Below are 25,923 nucleotides of genomic sequence, written 5' to 3'. Positions count from 1 at the left end.
CTACTCTGAAACCTGAGTATATGTAGTGATGATGTAAAACAGTGTTTAGGGATACAAAGATGAAAACTGTTGATGAATTTGCTACTCTAGCGGATAAATTTGAACAAACCCAAGCATCTACTAGAAATAGATTACAGGCAGAGGGGTTTAAGTTTGGATGGATGCTGGGTTTTGCCAAAGGGTCTTTATTGGCCCTGTAATGAAGCTGTGCAAGGGGAGAGCGACCCTGGCAGGGTCTGCATCCGTCAAAATGTCCAGGAAACCACAGACATCTCCCTGACCACCTCCGCCTGAAGGCCCAAATGAGAGGCGACCCGGTTAAGTAAGTCTTGGTGGGCTCTCAGGTCATCCTGGGGAGGAGAAGACCCCTTAAGCATTAACTCGTCTTCTGGTGATGAGGAGAAGGAGGCATGTGCTGTCCCAGCCTCCAGGGGAATCTCCTCCTGGCCAGCTTGCACCTGCTGGCCACTACTGGTACCGGTGCCCACCTTGGTACCTGGAGTGTGATGGATTCAATACCAGGTCCTGTATTGGGGCCGACTCTGGTGTCGACCCTGGAGTTCGGCTCAGGAGTCTCTTGGTGCTTCCCAAGTCTCCGACTGCACCGAATAGGAGTGCCTCGAGCTGGTCCCTTGGCCCAGGGGAAACCCCCATGTGTTCAAAAAAGGCCATTGGATCAGTTCTGGGCCCCGCGGGCCAGGCGCTTTGAGGTATCGTGGCTGTCCAGGCTACCAAAGTCAGAGATGGGTGGGGGGATTGGCGACGGTGCCTCAAAGTGTCAGACCCCGAATCAGACCCTGAAGATGAGGAAGAGCTGGATGACCAAGGCGAGCATGGCAGTGCCAATCCTCGTTGTGCCGGGGACTAGTGCCATGGGGACGTCTCTGGTGAGGTAAAAAATGGAGGCTTTCCCTTAGAGGCCATTCTTGAGATTGGCCTGAAAGTGGTAGGTTCGGTGCCGCTTCAGATGCCTTAGGGGAGCTCGGTACCGGCAGAATCAACAAGTCTTTAGCGGCAGCATAAGCCTCCGGGGTCAATGGTACCGCAAAGTCATCCCCTGTTGCCGGGCGGGGTGTAGCACCTCACCCCTGGGCATTTGCAGCGCCAGAGGCTGCCATGGCGCTGGTGAGGGAGAGCAGCCAGGCACAGTACTTGCTCTGTCCCTATCTGGCCATTTGCCTGTCTTCGGCGCCAGGGAACTGGTCTTCTCCTGATGTCTTCTGTGTATCTTCCTGGGCCCCGGCAAGGGAGAGCGGTGCCACGAGCTCTTAGGGGCTGGCGGTGTGCTCTGCACCAATGCAGATGTACTCGGTGCCGAATCAGAAGGAAGAGCATTGCTTAAACCCCGGCGACCGAGGCATGCCCCAGTACTGGGGTGACACGGACTCCCTCTGCAGACACGGAGAGCAGTCCTAACTACTATTCTATCCTATTTACAACTAGTACAACTACACTAACTAATAAAAACGATTTACCGAATGTTTAACTAGGAAAACCACTAAAATACTTTGCAAAGGCAAAGGTGGGGAGCTCCAACAGCCGCCACAGGCGAGCGGGGGCTCAGCGGGGCCCCTTATACTGGTGCTATGTGCACGCGGCACCAGGGGGCACCAGAGCCAAGCTGACAGATACCACTAGGGGAAAAATCTCCGAGAACTGTGCTCAGGGCACTCGCACCCTAAGTTGGAATGGACATGTACAAGCACTTGAAGAAGAATCCCACGTGGAGCCAGAGCTGCTTCCCGGCAGTGACACACAAACCAGCCACTGCATGAGAGCCAGGGTCATAGTGGGAGCCATGGCCCCAGGAGACAGGAGTGACAGCAGGTCAGTGATGGGGTCTCAGTCTGGTCATATTCTCTCGTAGCCCCCCCATGTCCCATACCCAGCTGGAGCTGCTCCCCAAGGCAGGGATGGGGCAAGATGTTCAGATGGAGCCTCCTCCATCTGCCCCTGCCAGCTGGAGCCCCTGCCCAGGTCAGTGGTGGGAAGGGAAGGGAAGAGTCTCCCAGGGTTTCTGCTGTTTCACTAGACAGAACCTGAGGCAGAAGGGAATGGGGTAGAACATAAAAGAACAAGTTTCCATTCACGTTGTGCCAGCTCCTTACCCCCTGGCGGTGGGGCACAGCCGTGAGCTATGACCTCGACCTCACACAGGGTGAGATACTCCGCCCTGCCCGGGATGACGATGGTGACGTAGCGGCCCTCCAGCCCATAGCAGCAGATGGTGCTGACGGATCCCGGTCTGGTGTCGGTGATGGTCCCGCAGCTAAAATCAGAGCAGAAACCAAGAAGACCAACTAAGATAGATGTATTCAAGTCAACACGGCCTGATGAAATTCACTGTAGAGTACCTAAGGATCTAGCTGAAGCAATCTCAGAACCATTAACGGTTTGTTTGAGAACTCATGAAGGACAGGTGAGGTCCCAGAGGACTGGAGAAGGGCAAATATAGTACATATCTTTAAAAAGGGGAACAAAGAGGACGTGGCAAATTCTAGACCAATCAGCCCAACTTCAGATACCTCGGAAGATACTGGAACTCAAACAATCCATCTGTAAGCACCTTATAGCTAAGGCTAAGATTTTTTCATGGTTATTTTTAGTAAAAGTCAGGAGCAGGTCATGGGGAATAAACAAAAATTCAGACGCCGGTGACTTGTCCATTACTTTACTTTAAATAAGTGGGGGCAGGGCTAGGTGGGGGGAGGAATGGAGTCCCATGGGGAGGGGGGACTGTTGGGCTGAGCCTCCCGCCATGGCTGGAGGCACAGCCCCAACTCCAGAGGCCACAGCAGGGGGCACAGTCATGGGGGGCACACAGCCCCTGGACAGGAGTGTGCGGCCCCAACTGCAGCCCCCGCCAAGCCCCGGAATCCGTAACTGCTGTGACCTCCCTGACTAAATTGTAGTCTTAATGACAGCTATCATGGATTTGTGAAGAACAAATCATGCCAAACCAATCTAATTTCCTGCTTTGACAGACAAACCAGCCTCATGGATGGGGGGAAGCGGGAGATGTGATAGGTCTTGATTTTAGTCAGGCTTTTGACACAGTCCCACATGACATTCGCATAAGCAAAGTAGGGAAATATTGTCTAGAGGAAATGACTATCAGATGGTTGCAGAACTGGTTGAAAAACCGTTCGCAGAGAGTAGTTAGCAATAGTATTATGGTCAAATTGAGGGGACGTATCTAGGGGAGTCCTGTAGGGGTCGGTGCTGTATTGGGTACTGTTCAATGTTTTCATTAATGACTGGGATGATGGAGCATAGAGTACACTGATACCGTAGCTCCTCACTTAAAGTCATCCTGGTTAACATTGTTACGTCACTGATCAATTAGGGAACATGCTCGTTTAAAGTTGCACAATGATCCCTTATAATGTCGTTTGGCAGCCGCCCGCTTTGTCTACTGCTTGCAGGAAGAGCAGCCCGTTGCAGCGAGCTGGTGGGGGCTTGGAACCAGGGTGGACTGACAGCCCCCCGTCAGCTCCCCGCTCCCCTAAGTTCCCTGTGCGGCAGCCGCCTAGTTGCCAGGCAGTTCAGCTGTCCGTCCCCCCACTGCCCTGTGCTGCTTCTGCCCTCTCCCTGGGAGCTGCTCCTGGGAGCCTCCTGCTTGCTGTGCAGAGCGGGGGGGGGGAGGGGTGCTAATGTCAGGGTGTCCCCCTCCCCCCGCTCCTGCCCCCTGCTCCTGTACCCCATCTCCACAGAGCGGGGGGGGGGACGACACATGACAGGACTCAGGATGGAGGGAGTTTGCTGGCAGCAGCTGCTGTCTCAACTTGCTGATCTACTTAAAAAGGCAATGTACTTGGAGTGGGGTCAGTGTACTTAAAGGGGTGTGTGTGTGTCTCTCTCTGCCATGCTGTCTCCCCTCCCTCCATTCATGCTGCCTTGTAGAGTGTGAGGCTACATTAACAACAGTGTGTTAACCCTTGAGGGCTCAGCCGAGTGCTACTTCATCATTTAGCAGTAAGGCATCCCCTGGGAAATATCCCACCCTCTGACTTCACCACCTCAACCAAGCTTCAGAATCATCATTGCTGTGTACAGTATTCAATTGTTTGTTTAAAACTTATACTGTGTGTATGTGTGTGTGTGTGTGTATATATATAAAAAAAATAGTCTTCTGTCTGGCGAAAAAAATTTCCCTGGAACCTAACCCCCCTTATTTACATTAATTCTTATGGGGAAATTGGATTTGCTTCACATCATTTTGCTTAAAGTAGCATTTTTCAGGAACATAACTACAACAGACATTACTCTTCTCGAAACTCCCCTCCGCATCCCAATCTAGAAAGGCGTAAAGCAAGGAGATACGATTTCACCAAAACTATTTACCGCCTGCCTTGAAATGGTTATGAACAAGATCAATTGGAGGAGTGGTGTTAATATAAATGGAGAACAATTATCTCATCTCAGATTTGCAGACGACATCGTACCAATTGCCGAAAGCACCAACCAACTGCAGAACATGCTACGACGACTCGACAAGACAAGCAGTCAGGTCGGTCTGAAAATGAACCATTGCAAAACGAAATACATGCGATCAGACGTCTTAAGAAAAGCCCGAATAACGGTAACAGGAGAAGAAATTGAAGAAGTGGAACAGTATGTATATTTGGGCCAAGAAGTTAATATGCGCCAAGACATGAACAGAGAACTCTCGCGAAGGATTCGGGCAGGAAGGTGTGTGTTTAATTCCATCAAGGACGTCTTCAAAGGAAAAATTGACAAGACCACACGTACAAATATCTTCAATTCAACAGTGCTGCCAGCCATGCTGTGTAGCAGTGAAACGTGGGCACTGACGAAGAGAGAACAGCGGCTGTCTGTAGCTGAAAGGGCAATGGAACGAGCGATGTTGGGAATTTCCCTTCTGGATCGTATCCCAAATGAAATGATTAGAGAATGCAGTGGTGGGAAAGATATTGTCATGGAAAGCAGATATAATAGGATACGATGGGCGGGCCACATAGCACGGTTCACGGACAATAGGTGGACCGCAATCATTACTGAGTGGTACCCGCGAGAACAGAAAAGACCACCTGGTTGGCCTCCAAGAAGTTGGGAAGATGACATTGTTAAACGTTTCGGACGAACATGGAGAAGAAAGGCAAGAATGCGAGAAGAATGGCGGATGTGTTGTGATCGGCGCAGTCTTAACGACAGCTGAGACTGATCAATCCAGATGATCCGGGTGATAACTACAACGTTAAGTGAGGAGTTATTGTAAAATGTATGGGTGATAACAAGCTGGGAGGGGTTGCAAGAACATTGGGGGAAAGGATTAGAATTCAATATGATCTTAATAATGTGGCGAATTGGCCTGAATCTAGAAGATGAAATTCAATAAACACAAGTGCAAGGTACTGCACCTAGGAAAGAAAATGCCCAACTACAAACTGGGGAGTGACTGGTGAGGCAGCAGCACTGCGGAAAAGGATCTTGGGTTATAGTGGATCACAAACTGAGTCTGAATCCATAGTGTGACGCTGTTGTGGAAAGGGCAGGTGTCACTCTGGGATGTATTCACAGAAGTGTGGTATGTCAGACATGGGCGGTAAGCGGCCCACTTTACTCAGCGCTGAGGACGCCTCAGCTGGGCACTGTCTCCAGCTTTCAGCACGGCACTTTAAGAAAGATGTAGAAAAATTGGAGAGACTCTAATGGGCAGCAACCAATATGATACCCTGACCTCTGAGGAAAGGCTGAAAGAACTGGGTGTGTTTAGTCTAGAGAAGAGAAGGCCGATGGGGGACGTGATAACAGTCTTCAGACAGGTCACAGGTTGTGTCCCAGGGTAGCAGGCCCTTGAGGAGGTCAGGCACCCAGCCTCCCCGTGACAGGCTCTGCTAAGGAGAAGGAGCCAACCCAGATCCCCCTGTGAGCAGTTAATTCCCGAGGTGGCAGCACATCAGGCAATTAGCTAAAGAACACCTGGCACTAATAAAGGTCTGTGAGGGCTCACTCAGGACACACAGATCACAGAGGAAGCTGCTGAGAATTGCAATTCTCTCTCAGGGGGGCTGGTTAGGGAGCTCCCCAGGAAAGGGGACCTAGGAAAAGTGGCCTGGAGGGAAGAGGTTCCAAAAAGGGAGAGCTACGAGTGCCAAGCACCTAGCAGGGAGCTGGTCCCAGCGAAAAACCCCATTCCCAGACAATGGCAGATGCTCCAGATCACAGAGTAACCACATGGTGCTCTGGAGACGAACTGCAGTGCTTTGACCTCTGCAGGGGCCCTGAGCCCAGAGTGGGAACCGTTCCCAGCTTTGGGCAGGAGGCCTGACTCCAAAGGGGGATTGTGAGTCGAGTGGGCCTTACCGGTAAGGAGCCTGATGGAGAAGGTGGATGGACTCTGGTGGGGCAGACACACTAAGATTAACTCGCTTTCCCCCACCCCAAGCTAGGATGCTGGGGTGAAGGCTGGCTTGTGTACCACGATTTGGCCTTTGGTTAAATAAATCAGACCCTGAAGGGGCACTGTACACCATATAACAGCCTCATTGAACTCATGGAAAGCCCACAGCGGGAAACTGAGGCAGGGACACAACCACAGTTCTGCACTGGGCCAGCAAGTGGTGCACCACACATGTGTACCCACCAGAACAAGTTGTTACAAAGAGAACGGTGATCAATTGTCCACCCGGTGTAGGACAAAAAATAATCGGCTTAGTTTGGAGCAAGGAAGATTTAGGTTGGATATTAGGAAAATCTTTCTGGCGATAAGGATAGTTCGGTATTGGAATAGGTCACCAAGAGAGGTTGTGGGATCCCCATCTCTGGAGGGCTTTAGGAAGAGGTTAGATTAATACCTGCCAGGGATGGTCTAGGTATATTTGGCCCTGTCTCAGCATGGGAAGATGCACTAGATATACTCTGGAGATCCCTTCCTGCCCTACATCTCTGTGTATCTGTATGGTGTGAATGGAACACTGTGAGAGACCCTGCCTGTCCTCGTCCCCATCACAACCCAATTCAGACTAGACATAAGGTTCATGTTTTTATCAGCGCGGGCCATTTACCACTGGAGCATATTGCTGGGGGACACAGTGGAGTCTCCTTTCCTTGGAGTCTTTAAATCAAAATCGGACGTCTGTCTAATAGATACATGGCAGCTCACAGGGAAATTGTGAGCTCAGTGCAGAATCACTGTGAGAGATTTTCTGGCCCGTGTGATACAGGAAGTCAGACTAGATGATCGGAAAGGTGACTCTTGGTATTAGAAATCTATGGCTCCCAGAAAAATCAGTTCCTGTTGCCTTGGATGAGATGATTCTATGCGAGGAGCAGCTGTGAGGGCAGAGAGAGAACACGCAGGGGCCTGGAGAGAGATCGGCTCTACCCTGGATTGCCCTGCAGCGGTCGCTGTGCTCTGTGACATGTGGTTCCCTTTCATCCAGGAGCTGAGAGCACAGGGGGCTCGGAGGGGAAGAGACCAAGCCCTGGTCCCAGCGGGCAATGATACCCCTGTGTCTGAGCTGGCAGGAGTCATCTCACTCCAGGGGATGGGAAAGCAACTCACATGGGGTTCTGCTTGCCATGGTCGGCCAGGGAGTCTCCCACGCGGATCTGGGCTCCCCTGATTCTCTCCCCACAGCATTCGTCTTCCCTGTTCTTCACGATCACCGCGGAGACAGACTGACGACTGCCCAAGTCCACGGTCCACCACGGCTCTGTGTCGAACTGGGTGTGGCTGCAGGAGCCTTGTACCCACTTCCCATCGCGTTTTCCATCCACGGCCTTTCCAGCCACGGCATTTCCAGTCCTGTCGTTATCGACGTACGTGGAGGACTGAGTGGCCGGGCGCCCCAGCGCCAAGTTCCGAGCTGGAATCAGAGGGTGAGAAGAGGGGAGGTGGGACATGCCCATCGCTGGGGGGGCTGTAGATGCCCTTTGTCCCACATGGAGCCAGAGCCGCTTCCCGGCAGTGACACACAAACCAGTCACTGCATGAGAACCAGGTTCATAGTGGGAGCCATGGTCCCCGGGGACGGGAGTGACAGCAGGTCAGTGCTGGGGCCTCAGCCATACCCAGCTGGAGCTGCTCCCCAAGGCAGGGATGGGGCAGGATGTTCAGATGGAGCCTCCCCCGTCTGCCCCTGCCAGCTGGACCCCCGCCCAGGTCAGTGGTGGGAAGGGAAGAGTGTCCCAGGGTTTCTGCTGTCTCACTAGGCAAAGGTTGGAGCAGAAGGGAATGGGGTAGAACATAAAAGGGAACTAGTTTCCATTCATGTTGTTCCAGCTCCTTACCCCCTGGCGGTGGAGCACAGCCCTGAGCTAGGACCTCGACCTCACACAGGGTGAGATACTCCGCCCTTCCCGGGATGACGATGGTGACGTAGCGGCCCTCCAGCCCGTAGCAACAGATGGTGCTGACGGATCCCGGTCTGGTATCGGTGATGGTCCCACAGCTGCAGAGAACAGAAGACCAGAGTGAGAGGCTGCGATTAGGGAGCACAGGGGAGTCAGAAGTAGGGTTGGTGAGCTTGTTACTCTGAGCACACAGCACTGGAGACCACAGCAAGATAGATCTATTAAAGTTGGTAGGGCCTGATGTAATTCACTCTAGAATACTAAAGAATAGCTGAAGCAATCTCAGAAACATTAACAATTGCTTGGGAACTCATGGAGGATGCCTGATGTCCCAGAAGACTGGAGAAGGGCAAACGTAGTAGCTATCTTTAAAAACGGGAACAAAGAGGGTGTGGGGAATTCTAGATCAATCAGCCCGACTTCGATACCTGGAACGATACTGGAACAAATGATCAAACAATCAATTTGTTCAAACCTAGAGGATAATAAGCAGATAAGTAATAACCAACATGGATTTGTCAAGAGCAAATACCAAACAATCTAATTTCCTTCTTTGTCAGCAGTCCAGTAGATGAAGGGGAAGTGATAGATGTGGTATATCTGGAGATTAATGAGGCTTTTGATGCAGTCAAATATGATAGTCTTATAAGCAAACTCAGGAAATACTGTCTAGATGACATTACTATAAGGTGGCTGCACAATTTGTTGAAAAACCATACTCAAAGAGTAGTTATCAATGGTTCCCTGTCGTTTTGAGGGGACGTATCTGGGGGCGGGGGTGTCCAGTAGAGGTCTGTCTGGTTTTGGGCACTGCTAAATATTTTTATTAACGACTTGGATGATAGAGTGGAGAATACACTTATAAAATGTACAGGGGACACTGAGCTGGGAGAGGTTGCAAACGCATTTGGGAAAAGGATTAGAATTCAAAATGACCTTGACAAATTGGAGAACTGGTCTGAAATCCACAAGATGAAATTCAATAAAGACGAGTGCCAAGTCCTGCTCTTAGGAAGGACCCCAGCGGTTGCAGTGCCTGGAGCAGGGGGGCGAGCCCAGCCAGCCCCATGGGACAGGAGCCACGGGAGCTGCCACATGACCCTTTGAAACATTCTGGTGACCCAATTTTGGGTTCCAATCCCTGGGTTGAGAAACCCTTGTTTAGACAACCTGACCTCTCAGGAGGGTGAAAGAACGGGGTGTGTTTAGTCTAGAGAAGAGATGGCTGATGGGGGACATGATAGTCTTTAAACAGGTCACAGGGTAGCAGGATCGTGAAGAGGTCAGGCACCCAGCCTTCCCGTGACAGGCTCCGCTAAGGAGAAGGAGCCAACCCAGATCCCCCTGTGAGCAGTTAATTCCCGAGGTGGCTGGGCGTCCGTCAATTAGCTAAGGAAATCCTGGGCCTAACAAAGGGTTCTGAGGGCTCAGTCAGGACACACAGATCACAGAGGAAGCCAAGTCCGGAGGGAGAGCTGGTCCCAGAGAAAGGACCTTTCCAGACAATGGCAGGCGCTCCAGATCGCAGCGGAACTACAAACTGCTGTGCAAAAGAGCTGCAGTGGTTTGACCTCTGCAGGGGACCTGAGTCCAGAGTGGGAACATTTCCCCGGGTGATGGCAGGAGGCCCGACTCCATTGGGAGGCCCCAGGATGACAGGGCCTTCCTAGTAAGGAACCTGGACAGAGGAGACGGATGGAGTCAAGTGCGGCAAACCATTTATTCCCCTCCTCCTTGATCTAGGATGTGTGGGGATAAAAGCTTGCTTGTGTACTTCTTTTTGACCTTGGGTTAAATCAATTAGACCCCTGAAGGGGCACTGTTCACTGCATCAAAGCCTCACTGATCTCACTGAAATCCCATAGGGGGAAACTGAGGCAGGGACACCACCACTATTCTGCTCTGGGCCAGCAGGGGTGTTCCAAAAGTCAATGTTAGGTTGTTACAAAGAGGACTGTAATCAATTGTTATCCATGTCCATCAAGGGCAGGACAAGAACTAATCGCCTGTATATGGACTTGGAGAAAATGAGATTTAGGTTAGACATTGAGAAAAGCTTTTGAACCAGAAGGATAGTTAAGTACTGGTATAAGTTACCATGGGCGATTGTGGCATCCCATCACTGGAGGTTTTGAAGAACAGGTTGACCAAGCCCCTGCCAAGGATGGCCTAGGTATGAATACGAATTGACAGTGTGATGTTGTTGCAAAAAAGGCAAATGTCATTCTGGGATCGATTAGGAGTGTTGTATGTAAGATAGGGGAAATAACTGTTCCACTTTATTTAGTGCTGGTGAGGCCTCAGCTGGAGAACTGCGTCCAGTCCTGGGCACTGCACTTTAAGATAGATGTGGAGAAACTGGCGAGAGTGGGGGGATCGAGTAGATGACCTTTGAGATTGTTTCCCACCCTACATTTCTGTGTCTCGGTGGAGCAAATGGAACACTGTAAGAAACATGCCTGCCCGAGTCCCCATCACAACTGAGTTTAGAATAGATATAAGGTACACACATTTATCAGTGAGGGCTATTAACTGCTGGAGAATATTAATGAAGCACACAATGGATTCTCCTTCCCTTGGAGTCTTTAAATCAAGACTAGACATCTGTCTAAAAGATACACTACACATCACACAGAAATTATGGGATCAGTGCAGAATCACCGTGTTAGTTTCTCTGGCCTGTGTGATAGAGGAGGTCAGACTAGATGATTGGAAAGGTTTCGTCTGGCCTCAGAACTCCATGGATGTCAGAAAAATCAGTTCCTGTTTCTTGCATGAGATGATTCTACCTGGGCAGGAGCTGTGGGGGCAGAGAGAGAGAACACACAGGGGCAGGAGAGATTGGCTTTACCCTGGATTGCCCTGCAGGGGTCGCTGTGCTCAGTGACATGCAGTTCCCTTCCATCCATGGGCTGAGAGCACCGCCAGCACAGCGCTCCCAGCCCCAGGGAACTCCAGTGGGAGGGGACTACAGCCTTAACCTGGCTGGCAGCCATAGAATCAAACCATAGGCTTTGAAGGGACCACAAGGGACATCTAGTCTAACCCCTCTCAAGATGCAGGATTTGTTGTGTCTAAACCATCCAAGACAGATGGCTAGTGAGCCTCCTTTTGAAAACCTCCAATGAAGGAGCTTCCATGACCTACCTAGGTGACTGTTCCGCTGTCCTACTGTTCTTACCGTGAGGAAGTTTTTCCTGAGATTTAATCTAAATCTGCTGTGCTGTGGTTTAAACCCATCACCTCTTGTCCTGCCCTCTGGGGCAAGAGAGAACATCTTTTCTCCATTTTTTTTATGGCGGCCTTTCAAGTATTTGAAGACCATTATCATGTGCCCCCTTAATCTCCTCTCTTCCAAACTAAACATATCCAGTTCCTTCAGGCTTTGCTCATCTGGCCGGCATTCCAGCCCTTTGATTGTCTTTGTCGCTCGCCTCTGGATCCTTTCCAGTTTCTCTACATCCTTTCTATACAGCGGTGGCCAAAATGGGACACACTTCTCCAGCTGAGGCCTCACCAGTGCTGAGTAGAGCAGTACTCGCCTCCCATGACTTGCCTGCTGTGCCTCTGTTAATGCATCCCAGAATTGCATTTGCTTTTTTTGCAACAGCATCTCATTGCTCACTCATGTTGAGGCTGTGATCCACCACAACTCCCAGATCCTTCTCAGCGGTGCTGCTGCCAAGCCAGTTATCCCCCAGTCTGTCTTTGTGCATTTGTTTTTTCTTCCCTAAGGATAGCACCTTACATTTGTCTCTGTTGAATTTCATTTTCTTGTCTATATCCCAGTTCTCCAATTTATCAAGATCTCTTTGAATTTTAGCTCCATCCTCCAAAGTATTGGCAACCCCCCCCAGCTTTGTGTCATCTGCAAATGTGATCAGTATGTTCTCTATTCCTATATCCAGGTCATTAATAAAGATGTTAAATAACACTGCATCCAGAACAGATCCCTGTGGAACCGCACTTGAGATCTCCCTCCAGTCTGACATCATCCCATTAATAGTTACTCTTCGTTTGTGGTTGTTTAACCAATTATAACAGGAGTACTTATGGCACCTTAGAGACTAACAAATTTGTTAGAGCATAAGCTTTCGTGGGCTACAGCCCACTTCTTCGGATGCATATAGAATGGAACATATATTGAGGAGATATATATACACACATACAGAGAGCATGAACAGGTGGGAGTTGCCAATTAAGTAAGTGAAAAAAAACTTTTGAAGTGATAATCAAGATAGCCCAGTACAGACAGTTTGATAAGAAGTGTGAGAATACTTACAAGGGGAGATAGATTCAATGTTTGTAATGGCTCAGCCATTCCCAGTGCTTATTATAATAATTACAAACATTGAATCTATCTCCCCTTGTAAGTATTCTCACACTTCTTATCAAACTGTCTGTACTGGGCTATCTTGATTATCACTTCAAAAGTTTTTTTTCACTTACTTAATTGGCAACTCCCACCTGTTCATGCTCTCTGTATGTGTGTATATATATCTCCTCAATATATGTTCCATTCTATATGCATCCGAAGAAGTGGTTTGTAGCCCACGAGAGCTTATGCTGTAATAAATTTGTTAGTCTCTAAGGTGCCACAAGTACTCCTGTTCTTTTTGAGGATACAGACTAACACGGCTGCTACCCTGAAACTTAACCAATTATGTATCTATCCACTTAATGGTAGTTCCACCAAGTCTGCATTTCTCCAGCTTACCTACGAGAATGTCATGTGGGACTGTGTCAAAAGGCTTGCTGAAGTCCAGGTAAATTGTATCCACCGCATTCCTCTATCCACCAAACCAGTTACCTTGTCAAAGAAGGAAATCAGGCTGGTTTGGCATGATTTGTTGTTAGTAAATCCATGCTGGCTGCTAGTGATCGCCCCTTCAGCCTCCAGGTATTTGCAAATTGAATGTTTTATACAATTGTTCAAGTGGCTACCCAGGTATTGAGGTCAGGCTGACTGGTCTATAGTTCCCCAGCTCCTTCTTTTCCTCCTTTTTAAAGATGGGCACTATGCTAGCCCTTCCCCAGTCTTCCAGAACCTCTCCTGTCATCCATGAATTTGCAAATATTATTGCCAGGGGCTTCAAGATTCCTTCAGAATTTAGGATGAATAACAATATGACCCCTGTGTCTGAGCTGGGAGGAGTTATCTCACTCCAGAGGATGGGGAAGCAACTCACATGGGGTTCTGCTTGCCATTGTCGGCCAAGGAGTCTCCCACGTGGATCTGGGCTCCCCTGATTCTTTCCCCACAGCATTCGTCCTCCCTGTTCTTCACGATCACCGCGGAGACAGACTGACGACTGCCCAAGTCCACGGTCCACCACGGCTCTGTGTCGAACTGGGTGTGGCTGCAGGAGCCTTGTACCCACTTCCCATCGCGTTTTCCATCCACGGCCTTTTCAGCCACGGCTTTTCCTGTCTCTTTATTCTCGAACGTGGAGGACTGAGTGGCCGGGCGCCCCAGCGCCAAGTTCTGAGCTGGAATCAGAGGGCGAGAAGAGGGGAGGTGGGACGTGCCCATCACTGGGGGGCTGTAGATGCCCTTTGTCCCACACGGAGCCAGAGCCGCTTCCCAGAAGTGACACACAAACCAGCCACTGCACGAGAGCCAGGTTCATAGTGGGAGTCATGGCCCCAGGGGATGGGAGTGACAGCAGGTCGATGCTGGGGTCTCAGCCCAGACAGAACCGCTTTCAGCCCCTCTCGTCCAATATCCATCTGGAGCTGCTCCTCAAGGCAGGAATGGGGCAAGATGCTCAGATGGAGCCTCCCCCGTCTGCCCCTGCCAGCTGGAGCCCCTGCCCAGGTCAGTGGTGGGAAGGGAAGAGTGTCCCAGGGTTTCTGCTGTCTCACTAGGTAGAGGATGGGGCAGAAGGGAGGGGGGAGGGATAGTTCAGTGGTTTGAGCATTGGCCTGTTAAACCCAGCATTGTGAGTTGAATTCTTGAGGGGGCCACTTAGGGATCTGGGGCAAAATCAAAATTGGTCCTGCTAGTGAAGGCAGGGGGCTGGACTCAATGACCTTTCAGGGTCCCTTCCAGCTCTAGGAGATGGGATATCTTCATTTATTTAATGGGGTAGAACATAAAAGGGAACAAGTTTCATTCACGTTGTGCCAGCTCCTTACCCCCTGGTGGTGGGGTGCAGCCCTGAGCTATGACCTCAACCTCACACAGGGTGAGATACTCCGCCCTGCCCGGGATGACGATGGTGACGTAGCGGCCCTCCAGCCCGTTGCAGCAGATGGTGCTGACCGATCCCGGTCTGGTATCAGTGATGGTCCCACAGCTAAAAAAGAGCAAAAGCCAAGAAGACAAAGGAAGATAGATGTATTCAAATCAACAGGGCCTGATGAAATACACCCTAGAGTTCTTAAGGAGCTATCTGAAGCTTTCTCAGGTCCATTAACGAGTTTGTTGAGAACTCATGGAAGATGGTTGAGATCCCAGGAGAATGGAAAGGGGGAACAAAGAGGACATGGGGATTCTAGACCAATCAGTCCAACTTTGATACCTGGAAAGATACTGGAACAAATGATCAAACAATCAATTTGTAAGCACCTTAGAGGCTAATAAGGTGATATGCAATAGCCTAGTTAAATTATAACTGGGTTCAAAAAAGAATTAGTTAAGTTCATGGAGGATAGATCCATCAATGGCTATTAGCCAAGATGGTCAGGGATACAACCTCATGCTCTGGGTGTCCCCAAACCTGTGACTGCCAAATGCTGGGACTGGCGAACAGGGGATGGATCACTCAATAATTTCCCAGTTCTGTTCATTCCCTCTGAAGCACCTGGCATTGGCCACTGTTGGAAGACAGGATACTGGGCTAGATGGACCATTGGTCTGACCCAGTATGGCCGTTCTTATGTAGCCAACGTGGATTTGTGAAGAACAAATCATGCCAACCAATCTAATTTCTTTCTTTGACAGGCTAACTGACCTTATGGATGAGGTGGAAGCGATATATGTGATATATCTTCACTTTAGTGAGGCTTGTGACACAGTCCCACATGACACTCTCATGAGCAAATTAGGGAAATATGATCTAGATGAAATTAGCATAAGGTGGGTAGACAACTGGTTGAGAAAACATACTCAAAGAGTAGTTATCATTAGTTCACTGTCAACCTAGGAGGACGTATCTTGTGGAGTTCCCCACGGGTCCATCCCGGGTCTGGTACTATTCAATTTTTTCATTAATGACTTGTAAATCCAGGATTAGACTCACTACCCATGTGAGAAGCCATAGAAACAAATAAACTCAGAACTCAAGTGTAGCGAGGCGGTGGGATACCCCACAGCCCCGCGAAGGGACGAGCCTCCCCTAGCACCAAGGTGGGCGGAGCCAATGGGTCCTGCGCCCGCCCCCCAGAGGTCACGGCGCAGGACAGGAATTAGAAAAACTGCAGAGCTCACTTGAACGTCAGCTGCTGGAGAGGCCAGATGTCTGTGGCCTAGCTCCGGGTTGGGGAACGCTGGCAGGCCGCGGCTGACCCGAGGGCTGGCCGGGCCATCCGGGCCTGCCTCTCGGAGCAGCCTCTCGGAGCAGCCGAGCCTACCCCTCGCCAGTTACCCGGAGGAACCGATGGTCCTGGAACCCCCCGAGGACACCGCCCTAATCCAGTTACCGTACGAGGGGGAGTCCGGAAGTAGCCCGGGGGCAGCCGACCCTGGTCTGGCCGCAGCACTGCCAGAGCCGATGTCAGTGTGTTGTGGTCAGGATCCCCACTGACAGCAGCGAGTCTTCTGCTGCTGCTAGGGCCCCGGGCTGGGATGCAGTGGAGTGGGTGGGCCTGCGTCCCCCCGTCACCCCACTCATGGGTGGCAGACTTCCCCTCGCACCAGATGCTCAGCCCCTGCCTAAGGGCCGGAGCGCCTGACTGTTTGTTTGCTGCCCCACCCGGATCCAGGGCCTGGGCCCATAGGGAACTGTTGGAGGCGGTGGGATACCCCACAGCCCCGCAAAGGGACGAGTCTCGGCCGAGCCCTTTTACATCAAGTCAGCACTAGCTGAAAATTCATCTGTTGAAGGAATGGGAGAATCCATCATCCATCTAATTAATGTCTTGGATGATGGAGTGGAAAGTACACTTATAAAATTTGTGGGTGATGCCAGGCTCAGCACGGTTGAGACCTCTTTGGGGGAAGTGATTAGAATTCAAAACAACTGACAATTTGGAGAATTGGTCTGAAATGAACAAGATGAAATGCTGTGAAGGTACTGCACTTCGGAAAGAAAAATCAAATGCCCAACTACAAAATGGGGTGTGACTGGTGAGGCAGTAGCACTGCGGAAAAGGATCTTGGGTTATAGTGGATCACAAATTGAATCTGAGTCAACAGTGTGATGCTGTTGTGAAAAAGGCAAATGCCACTCTGGGATGTTTTAAGACGTGGAAGTAATTGGCCCACTTTACTCGGCATTGGTGAAACCTTAGCTGGAGAACAATATCCCGTTTTTGACATCACACTTTAAGAAAGCTGTGGAAAAATTGGAAAGAGTTCAGAGGGGAGCAACATAAATGATGAAAGGTTGAGACAACCCGACCTCTGAGGAAAGGTTGAAAGAACTGGGCGTGTTTAGTCTACAGAAGAGAGAGCTGATGGGGGACATGATAACACTCTTCAGACAGGTCACAGGTTGTATCCCAGGGTAGCAGGCACCTGAGCAGGTCAGGCACCAAGTCGCCCCGTGACAGGCTCTGCTAAGGAGAAAGCCAAACCAGACCCACCTGTGAGCAGTTAATTCCCCAGGTGCTGGGCGTCCGCCAATTAGCTAAGGAAATCCTGGGCCTAACAAAGCGTTATGAGGGCTCAGTCAGGACGCACAGATCACAGAGGAAGCCCCTGAGGATTGCAATTCACAGGGGAGCTGTCTGCTGGAGCAGATGACACAGAAATGATGGGCTCAGACAGAATCACTGCAGGAGGTTTTCTGGCCTGTGTGATAGATCAGTGGTTCTCAACCTATTTACCATTGTGGGCTGTATATGCAGCTCTCTATGTGTTATGTGGGTCGCATCCACTCAATATAGGTGCTACCTCTACATCTACGAAAGTAATAAGGTTTAGTATTTGTTATATGACAGCAATATGATTCAAATCGATATAGCACCTTTCATTTCAAGACTGGCAAATGTCTACCAAGAGCGTTTTAAATTAGCAAAATAAGTCAAAACATTAACTGTTAAAATGAATTAATTTACTGTAAGGGTGGCATGGTGTATTGCGACCCTCCCTTCCGCACTGCTGCTGGCGGCACGGCTGGGCGCACGGAGAGCGTGGCTGTGGAGTCTGTCTGCCCCATGCACACAGCCCCCAGTCAGGGACTGTCCCCCACATGTGCCTGCCCTGCACAGACATGATGTCCAGTCCAGGGCAGAACGCCTCCCCCCCCCCAGGACTGCCCCCACCAGCATCCAGTGCCCCACCCAGGGACTGCCCCCAGCATCCCCCAGCACTCAAACCCTCATCAAGTGACTGTCCCAGTACCTAGCCCCACATCCAGGGACTGCATCCAGTCACCAGTCCCCCCCACCTAGAGTCTGTGCCCCATGCACCGGCTGCACCCCCTTCCCCACAACCCTAGCTCTCTGCATGTCTCCCCTCACCCCAGACCCTTGTACTCCCTCCCCATGTGGCCCTAGAGCCCTGTGAATTCAAGTCTGTGATGTACACTCATAACATACACACGTTATGAGTGTAAAATAATATTTCATTGGAAGGTGACAGGGCCAGAAAGAGTTAATTATCTCACAGACTGACCTGAACCATGGCCCAACTTTAGTGACTGGTTAGGAAGATCTGTAAATGAACAGAGCTTTGAAATGCAGCCGGCATTGTTAGAGGTAAAAGGGTAGGTGTTTGCTTAGGGCCTGTGATGTAAGCAAACAAGTCTTGTCTATTAGTATAGCTTTGATTCAAAGATCAAAAAAGGAGTATCAGTATTTAGGAAGACACTTGAGTGAAATAGTATTATTGTCTCTATGTCTCTTTGAAGGTTGTGGTAACCTGTATCTGAACTGTGTAATGGATAAATTACCCTGTGCTAATTGCCAGGATGTTTAGAAGAAGGAAAGTTGAGCCTGTTGTTTTCTCAGGCCAAAAGGCTGCTGGAAATGTATAAGAACCCTGGGACACGATCCTACTTCATTTCAGATCTGCTTTGGGTTTCTAGAGGGGGAAACCTTAAGCCATAAGGATTGAGATCCCCAGTCACTGACTGGAGCCACCCTGAATATGGACATTGGACTATAACCTCTGGACTATTTCTAAAAGGACTTTTGGCAATTGCAAGCTCATCGCTGCTATGTATCTGAACCTCAAGAATTGAATTCAAGTCTGTCTGTATATTGATCTTCTAACCAACTCTCTCTCTCTTTCTTTTCTTTTTTAATAAATTTTAGTTTAGTTAATAAGAATTGGCTATAAGCGTGTATTTTGGGGAAGATCTAAGTTGTAATTGGACCTGGATATGTGGCTGATCCTTTGGGGTTGGAAGAACCTTTTCTTTTACATGATGAGAGAAGATTTTCAGTAATCGTCATCATAAAAGGGTGTCATAAGGAGGAGGGAGAAAACTTGTTCACCTTAGCCTCTAAGGATAGAACAAGAAGCAATGGGTTTAAACTGCAGCAAGGGAGGTTTAGGTTGGACATTAGGAAAAAGTTCCTAACTGTCAGTGTGGTTAAACACTGGAATAAATTGCCTAGGGAGGCTGTGGAATCTCCATCTCTGGAGATATTTAAGAGTAGGTTAGATAAATGTCTATCAGGGATGGTCTAGACAGTATTTGGTCCTGCCATGCGGACAGGGGACTGGACTCGATGACCTCTCGAGGTCCCTTCCAGTCCTAGAATCTATGAATCTATGAATCTATATCTGACGTGTGTGTCTGGACAGAGGCCTGAGGCTGGGTACTTTAAGGGAACTGCGTTGGTTGGACTCTAAGTAACCAGTGAAGTACTACAGGAGCTGTTTTGTGCTGGTTGGTAAATCTAAGTATTGGAAATATCCACCAGCGTTTGGGGTTTGTCTGCCCCGTTTTGTTTGCAGTTCACCCTAATGGAGTCAGGGCCGGCTCCAGGCACCAGCCCACCAAGCATGTGCTTGGGGCGGCGCCTGGAGGGGGGCGGCGTGGCGTGGCGCTCTGGCCCGAGAGCGGGGCCGCGACCGGGCTCACCGCCCTCCCCCCGGCGCTCTGGCCGGTCAGAGAGAGCGGAGAGCCGCGGCGGGCTCGCCGCCCTGCTCCCGTCACTCTGGCCGCCAGGGAGAGCGGAGCCGCGGAGGCCTCGCCGCCCTCCCCCGGCGCTCCGGCCAGTCAGGGATTGCGGGCCCGTGGCCGGGCTCGGCACCCTCCCCTGCTGAATGGAGTGACCCCAGCTGGCTCCCATGGGCAGCACCGTCACAACCCCCCTCCCTGTGCCTGCTGGTCTCCTCCCTCAGCTGCACGTAGCTCAGCCGTGCAGCCCGCCCTGCCCTCCTGCAGTTACAGTCCTACTGCCAGGGAGCCCACTCCAGCTGGGACCAGTGGACCCGCAACCCTGTGCTTGGGAGGGGTGCTAAGCATCCTGGCTTCCTGCCAATGCTGCTGGGGGTGGGGGGAGCTGCTGCTTAGCCTGATCCTCCACTGCCCCATTTCTGCATCCCCCTGCTGGCTCTGCACCCAGGGCACGTGCTCCTCCTGCCCCGCCCTGCTGCTGTCACATGGGCCGCAGCTCTGAGCTGACGGGGTCACAAGCAGCCCCCAGGTTGAGAACCACTGAACTAGATGATGGGAAAGGTCGTGCCTGGACTCAGAAGTCTATGGCTCTTGGGAAAATCAGATCCTCTTGCCTTGAATGTGATGATTCTATGGGAGGAGCAGCTGTAAGGACACAGGAAGAACACACAGGGGTCTGGAGGGATCGGCTCTACCCGGGATTGCCCTGCAGGGGTCGCTGTGCTCAGTGACAGGCAGCTCCATTCAACCAGGAGCTGAGAGGACCAGCAGCACCGCACTCCCAGCCCCAGGCAGCTCCGTGGGGAAGAGACCTCGCCCTGGCCCGGGCGCTGGCTGGCAACGATACCCCTGTGTCTGAGCTGGGATGAGTAGTTTCACTCCATAGGATGGGGAAGCAACTCACATGGGGTTCTGCTTGCCCTGGTCAATCAGCGAGTCTCCCACGCGGATCTGGGCTCCCCTGATTCTCTCCCCACAGCATGCGTCTTCCCTGTTCTTCACGATCACCGCGGAGACAGACTGAGGACTGCCCAAGTCCACGGTCCACCACGGCTCTGTGTCGAACTGGGTGTGGCTGCAGGAGCGTTGTTCCCACTTCCCATCACGTTTTCCATCCACGGCTTTCTCAGCCACGCCAGATGGGAGCGTGGAGGACTGCGTGGCCGGGCGCCCCAGCGCCAAGTTCTGAGCTGGAATCAGAGGGCGAGAAGAGGGGAGGTGGGACGTGCCCATCGCTGGGGGGGCTCTAGACACCCTTTGTCCCACACGGAACCAGAGCTGCTTCCCGGCAGTGACACAAACGAGCCACTGCATGAGAGCCAGGTTCATAGTGGGAACCATGGACGGGAGTGACAGCAGGTTGGTGCTGGGGTCTCACCCAGACAGAACTGCTTTCAGCCCCTCTCGTCCCATACCCAGCTGGAGCTGCTCCCCAAAGTAGGAATGGGGCAGGATGTTCAGATGGAGCCTCCCCCGTCTGCCCCTGCCAGCTGGAGCCCCGCCCAGGTCAGTGGTGGGAAGGGAAGAGTCTCCCAGGGTTTCTGCTGTCTCACTAGGCAGAAGCTGAGGCAGAAGGGAATGGGGTAGAACATAAAAGAGAACAAGTTTCTATTCACGTTGTGCCAGCTCCTTACCCCCTGGTGGTGGGGCACAGCCCCGATCTAGGACCTCGACCTCACACAGGGTGAGATACTCCGCCCTGCCCGGGATGACGATGGTGACGAAGCGGCCCTCCAGCCCGTTACAGCAGATGGTGGTGACGGATCCCGGTCTGGTGTCGGTGATGGTCCCGCAGCTAAAATCAGAGCAGAAACCAAGAGGACAAACCACTATAGATGTATTTAAGTCGACAGGACCTGATGAAATTCACCCTCGGGTACTTAAGGAACTAGCTGAAACTTTCTCAGAACCACTAACGGTTTGTTCTAGAATTTCTGGAGGACGAGTACAGTTGCAGAGGGCTGGAGAAGGGCAAACCTAGAACCTACCTCTAAAAAGGGGAACAAAGAGGATATGGGGAATTCTAGACTAATCAGCCCAACTTCAATACCTGAAACGATACTGGAACAAATTATTGAACTCTCCGTTTGTTCAAACCTAGGGGATAATAACGTGATATGCTATAGCCAACATGAATTTGTCAAGACCAAAACATGCCAAACAACCTCATTTCCTTCTTTGACAGTGCCTAGTAGATGGAGGAAATGGCAGATGTGATATATCTTGACTTTAAGGAGGCTTTTGACACAGTCCCACATGACATTCTCTTATGTAAACTAGGGAAATGTGGTATGGATGAAATTACTATAAGGTGACTGCACAATTGGTTGAAAAACCCATACTTAAAGAGTATTTATCAACGGTTCATTATCAAATTCAGAGGCCGTATCTAGGAGTGTCCCAGAGAGGGCTGTCCTGTGTTGGGTACAGTTCAATATTTTGATTAATGGCTTGGGTGATGGAGTGGAGAGTAAATTTATAACATTTATGGGTGACACCAAGCTGGGAGGGATTGCAATCACTTTGGGGGAAAGGATTCAAATTCAAAATGACCTTGACAAATTGGAGAATTGGTCTGAAATCAAGATGAAATTCAATAAAGACAATTGCAAGGTACTGCACTTTGGAGGGAAAAATCAAATGCATAACCCCAAAAGGGGGAATAGCTGGCTAGCTGTAGTACTGCTAATAGGATCTGGATTATCATGGATCTTAAACTGAATATCACTGAAGAGTGTGATGTTATTGCAAAAAAAGCAAATGTTATTCTGGGATGTGTTAACAAAAGTGTTGTATGCAAGACATGGGAGGATGGGGGGGAGACAGAGGCGGCATTGCCCTATGCCTCAAACTGCAAGCCTCAGGCAGGCATGGAATTTGCCCCTCCCCCATGACCCCGTCGGCCTGACTGGAGCTGCCCCTCCTCCCCCAAATATCGAAGTGAAACTATGGCTATGCATGGGAGGCAATTGTCCTGCTCTACTCAGGACTGGCGAGGCCTCAGCCGGAATATTAGATCCAATTTTGGGCACTGCACTTTAAGAAAGATGTGGAAAAAATTGGAGAGAGTCAAGTGGCCAGCAACAAAAATGATGAGAGGTTTACACAATCTGACCTCTGAGGAAAGGCTGAAAGAACTGGGTGTGTTTAGTCTAGAGAAGAGAAGGCCGGTGGGGGGATGTGATAACAGTCTTCAGACAGGTCACAGGTTGTGTCCCCGGGTAGCAGGCCCCTGAGGAGATCAGGCACCCAGCCTCCCCGTGACAGGCTCTGCTAAGGAGAAGGCGCCAACCCAGATCCCCCTGTGAGCAGTTAATTCCCGAGGTGGCTGGGCGTCTGCCAATTAGCTAAGGAAATCCTGGGCCTAACAAAGGGTTATGAGGGCTCAGTCAGGACACACAGATCACAGAGGAATCTCCTGAGGATTGCAACCAACAGGGGAGCTGGTTATGGAGCTCCCCAGGAAAGGGAACCTAGGAAAGTTGTCCTGGATGGAAGAGATGTCAAAAGGGGAGAGCTACAAGTGCTAAGCCCCTACTGAGAGCTGGTCCCAGAGAAAGGACCTTTCCAGACAATGGCAGGTGGTCCATATCACAGAGGAACTACATGCCACTGTGGAGAAGAACTGCAGCGGTTTAACCTCTGCAGGGCCTGAATCCAGAGAGGGAACTCTTCCAAGGTGATGGCAGGAGGTCTGACTCCAGAGAGGGGGCCTTACAAGTAAGGAGCCTGGATAGAGGAGCTGGATGGAGTCAGGTAGGGCAGACAGACAAAGATTTACTCCCCCAATCCCCCATCTAACATGTGTGGGCATGAACGCTGACTTGTGTACCATGTTTTGGCCTTTGGCTAAATAAATTAGACCCCTGATGGGGCACTGTTCACTACATCAAAGACTCAATAACTCTCTGAAAGCCCACGAGGGGAAACTGAGGCATGGACACAACCGCAGTTCCACACCCAGCTGGTAAGTGGCGCTCAAGGGATGTGTAATCATCAGAAGAGGCTGTTACAAAGAGAACAGTGATGAATTGTTCTCCACGTCCACTGAGAGTAAGACAAGAATTAATTTCCCTAGTTTGGCACAAGAAAGATTAGGTTGGATATTAGGAAAAACTTTTTGGCTATAAGGATAGTTCAATATTGGAGTAGGTACCAAGGGAGGTTGTGGGATCCCCATCACTGGAGGGCTTTAGGAAGAGGTTAGATTAAGACCTGCCAGGGATGGTCTAGGTATATTTGGCCCTGTCTCAGCATGGGGAATGCACTAGATATACTCTGGAGATCCCTTCCTGCCCTACATTTCTGGGTATCTGTATGGTGTGAATGGAACACTATGAGAGACCCTGCCTGTCCTCGTCCCCATCACAACCCAATTCAGACTAGACATAAGGTTCATGTTTTTATCAGCGATGGCCATTTACCACTGGAGCAGATTATGGGAGGACACGGTGGATTCTCCTTCCCCTGGAGTCTTTAAATCACGACTGGATGTCTGTGTAACAGATACACGGCAGCTCACAGAGAAATTGTGGGCTCAGTGCAGAATCACTGCGTGAGGTTTTCTGGCCTGAACGACTCAGGAGGTCAGACTAGATGAATGGAAAGGCCCTGTCTGGCCTCTCGAAATGTATGGGTGCCGGAAAAATCAGTTCCTGTTGCCGTGGATGTGAGGATTCTAGGTGAGGAGCAGCTGTGAGGGAGGAAAGAGAACATACAGAGGCCTGGAGAGATTGGCTCTACCCTGGTTAGCCCTGCAGGGATTGCTGCCCAGTGACATTTTAACCAGGATCGGAGACCACCACCGTCACAGAGCTCCCAGCCCCAGGCAGCTCTGAAGGGAGGAGACCACGCCCTGGCCCTGCCTGGCAATGAGACTCCTGTGTCTGATCTGGGAGGAGTTGTCTCACTCACATGGGGTTGTGCTTGCCATGGTCGATCACCGAGTCTCCCACACGAATCTGGGCCCCCCTGATTCTCTCCCCACAGCATTCGTCCTCCCTGTTCTTCACGATCACCGCGGAGACAGACTGACGACTGCCCAAGTCCACGATCCACCACGGCTCTGTGTCGAGCTGCGTGTGGCTGCAGGAGCCTTGTTCCCACTTCCCATCACGTTTTCCATCCACGGCTTTCTCAGCCACGCCAGATGGGAGCGTGGAGGACTGAGTGGCCGGGCGCCCCAGCGCCAAGTTCTGAGCTGGAATCAGAGGGCGAGAAGAGGGGAGGTGGGACGTGCCCATCACTGGGGGGCCCTAGACACCCTTTGTCCCACACGGAGCCAGAGCTGCTTCCCAGCAGTGACACAAACAACCCACTGCATGAGAGCCAGGTTCATAGTGGGAGCCATGGCCCCAGGGGACAGGAGTGACAGCAGGTCTGTGCTGGGGTGTCAGCCCAGACAGATACGCTTTCACCCCCACACGTCCCATACTCAGCTGGAGCTGCTCCCCAAGGCAGGGATGGGGCAGGATGTTCAGATGGAGCCTCCCCCGTCTGCCCCTGCCAGCTGGACCCCCTGCCCAGGTCAGTGGTGGTAAGGGAAGAGTCTCCCAGGGTTTCTGCTGTCTCACTAGGCAGAGGTTGGGGCAGAAGGGAATGGGGTATAAAAAGGGCCCTACCAAATTCACGGCCATGCAAAACGCATCACGGATGGTGAAATCTGGTCTTTTGTGTGGTTTTACCCTATACTATACAGATTTCATGGGGGATACCAGCTTTTCTCAAATTGGGGGCCTGACCCAAAAGGGAGTTGAGGGGGGTTGCAAGGTTATTTTAGGGGGGTCGCAGTATTGCCACCCTTACTTCTGCACTGCCTTCCGAGCTGGGCAGCCAGAGGGTGGTGGCTGCTGACCAAGGTCCCAGCTCTGAAGGCAGCAGCACAGAAGTATGGGTGGCAATATCATACCATGGCATCCTTACTTCTGCGCTGCTCCTTGCAGCAGTTCTACCTTCAGAGCTGGGCTCCCGGTCAGCAGCTGACGCTCTCCAGCCACCCAGCTCTGATAGCGCCGCCCCCAGCAGCAGCGCAGAAGTAAGGGTAGTAATACTACAACCTGCCCTACAATAACCTTGAGGCCCCTCCACAAATCCCATTTGCGTCAGGACCCCTGCAATTACAACACCATGACATTTCAGATGAAAATATCTGAAATCATGAAATGTATGATTTTTAAAATCCTATGACCTTGAAACTGACCAAAATGGACTGTGAATTTGGTAGGGCCCTAAGTATAAAATAAAAGAGAAGAAGTTTCTATTCAAGTTGTGCCAGCTCCTTACCCCCTGGTGGTGGGGTGCAGCCCTGAGACATCCCAGTCCTTGCAAGGATCCCGATCATCATGAACAGAAGCCAGAGAAACTCCAT

General features: G+C 50.9%; 1 protein-coding gene across 1 annotated transcript; it reads right to left on the bottom strand.

Moving 5' to 3' along the window:
• Nucleotides 1-245: 245 nt before the first annotated feature.
• Nucleotides 246-25,923, bottom strand: LOC117871842. The gene is made up of 11 exons (XM_034759598.1): nucleotides 25,839-25,923; nucleotides 24,471-24,756; nucleotides 21,191-21,351; nucleotides 20,461-20,746; nucleotides 14,458-14,639; nucleotides 13,509-13,809; nucleotides 11,109-11,119; nucleotides 8,257-8,556; nucleotides 7,529-7,832; nucleotides 2,091-2,269; nucleotides 246-496 (listed from the first exon to the last, which is right to left on the bottom strand). Exons 1-11 carry the CDS (start codon nucleotides 25,921-25,923, stop codon nucleotides 246-248), a joined length of 2,346 nt encoding a protein of 781 aa, XP_034615489.1.

Source organism: Trachemys scripta, chromosome 2 (assembly GCF_013100865.1).
Source record: "Trachemys scripta elegans isolate TJP31775 chromosome 2, CAS_Tse_1.0, whole genome shotgun sequence".
NCBI classification, from domain to species: Eukaryota; Metazoa; Chordata; order Testudines; family Emydidae; genus Trachemys; species Trachemys scripta.
Note: the sequence above shows the minus strand (reverse complement) of the source record. Positions and strands in the feature narration are given on the sequence as shown.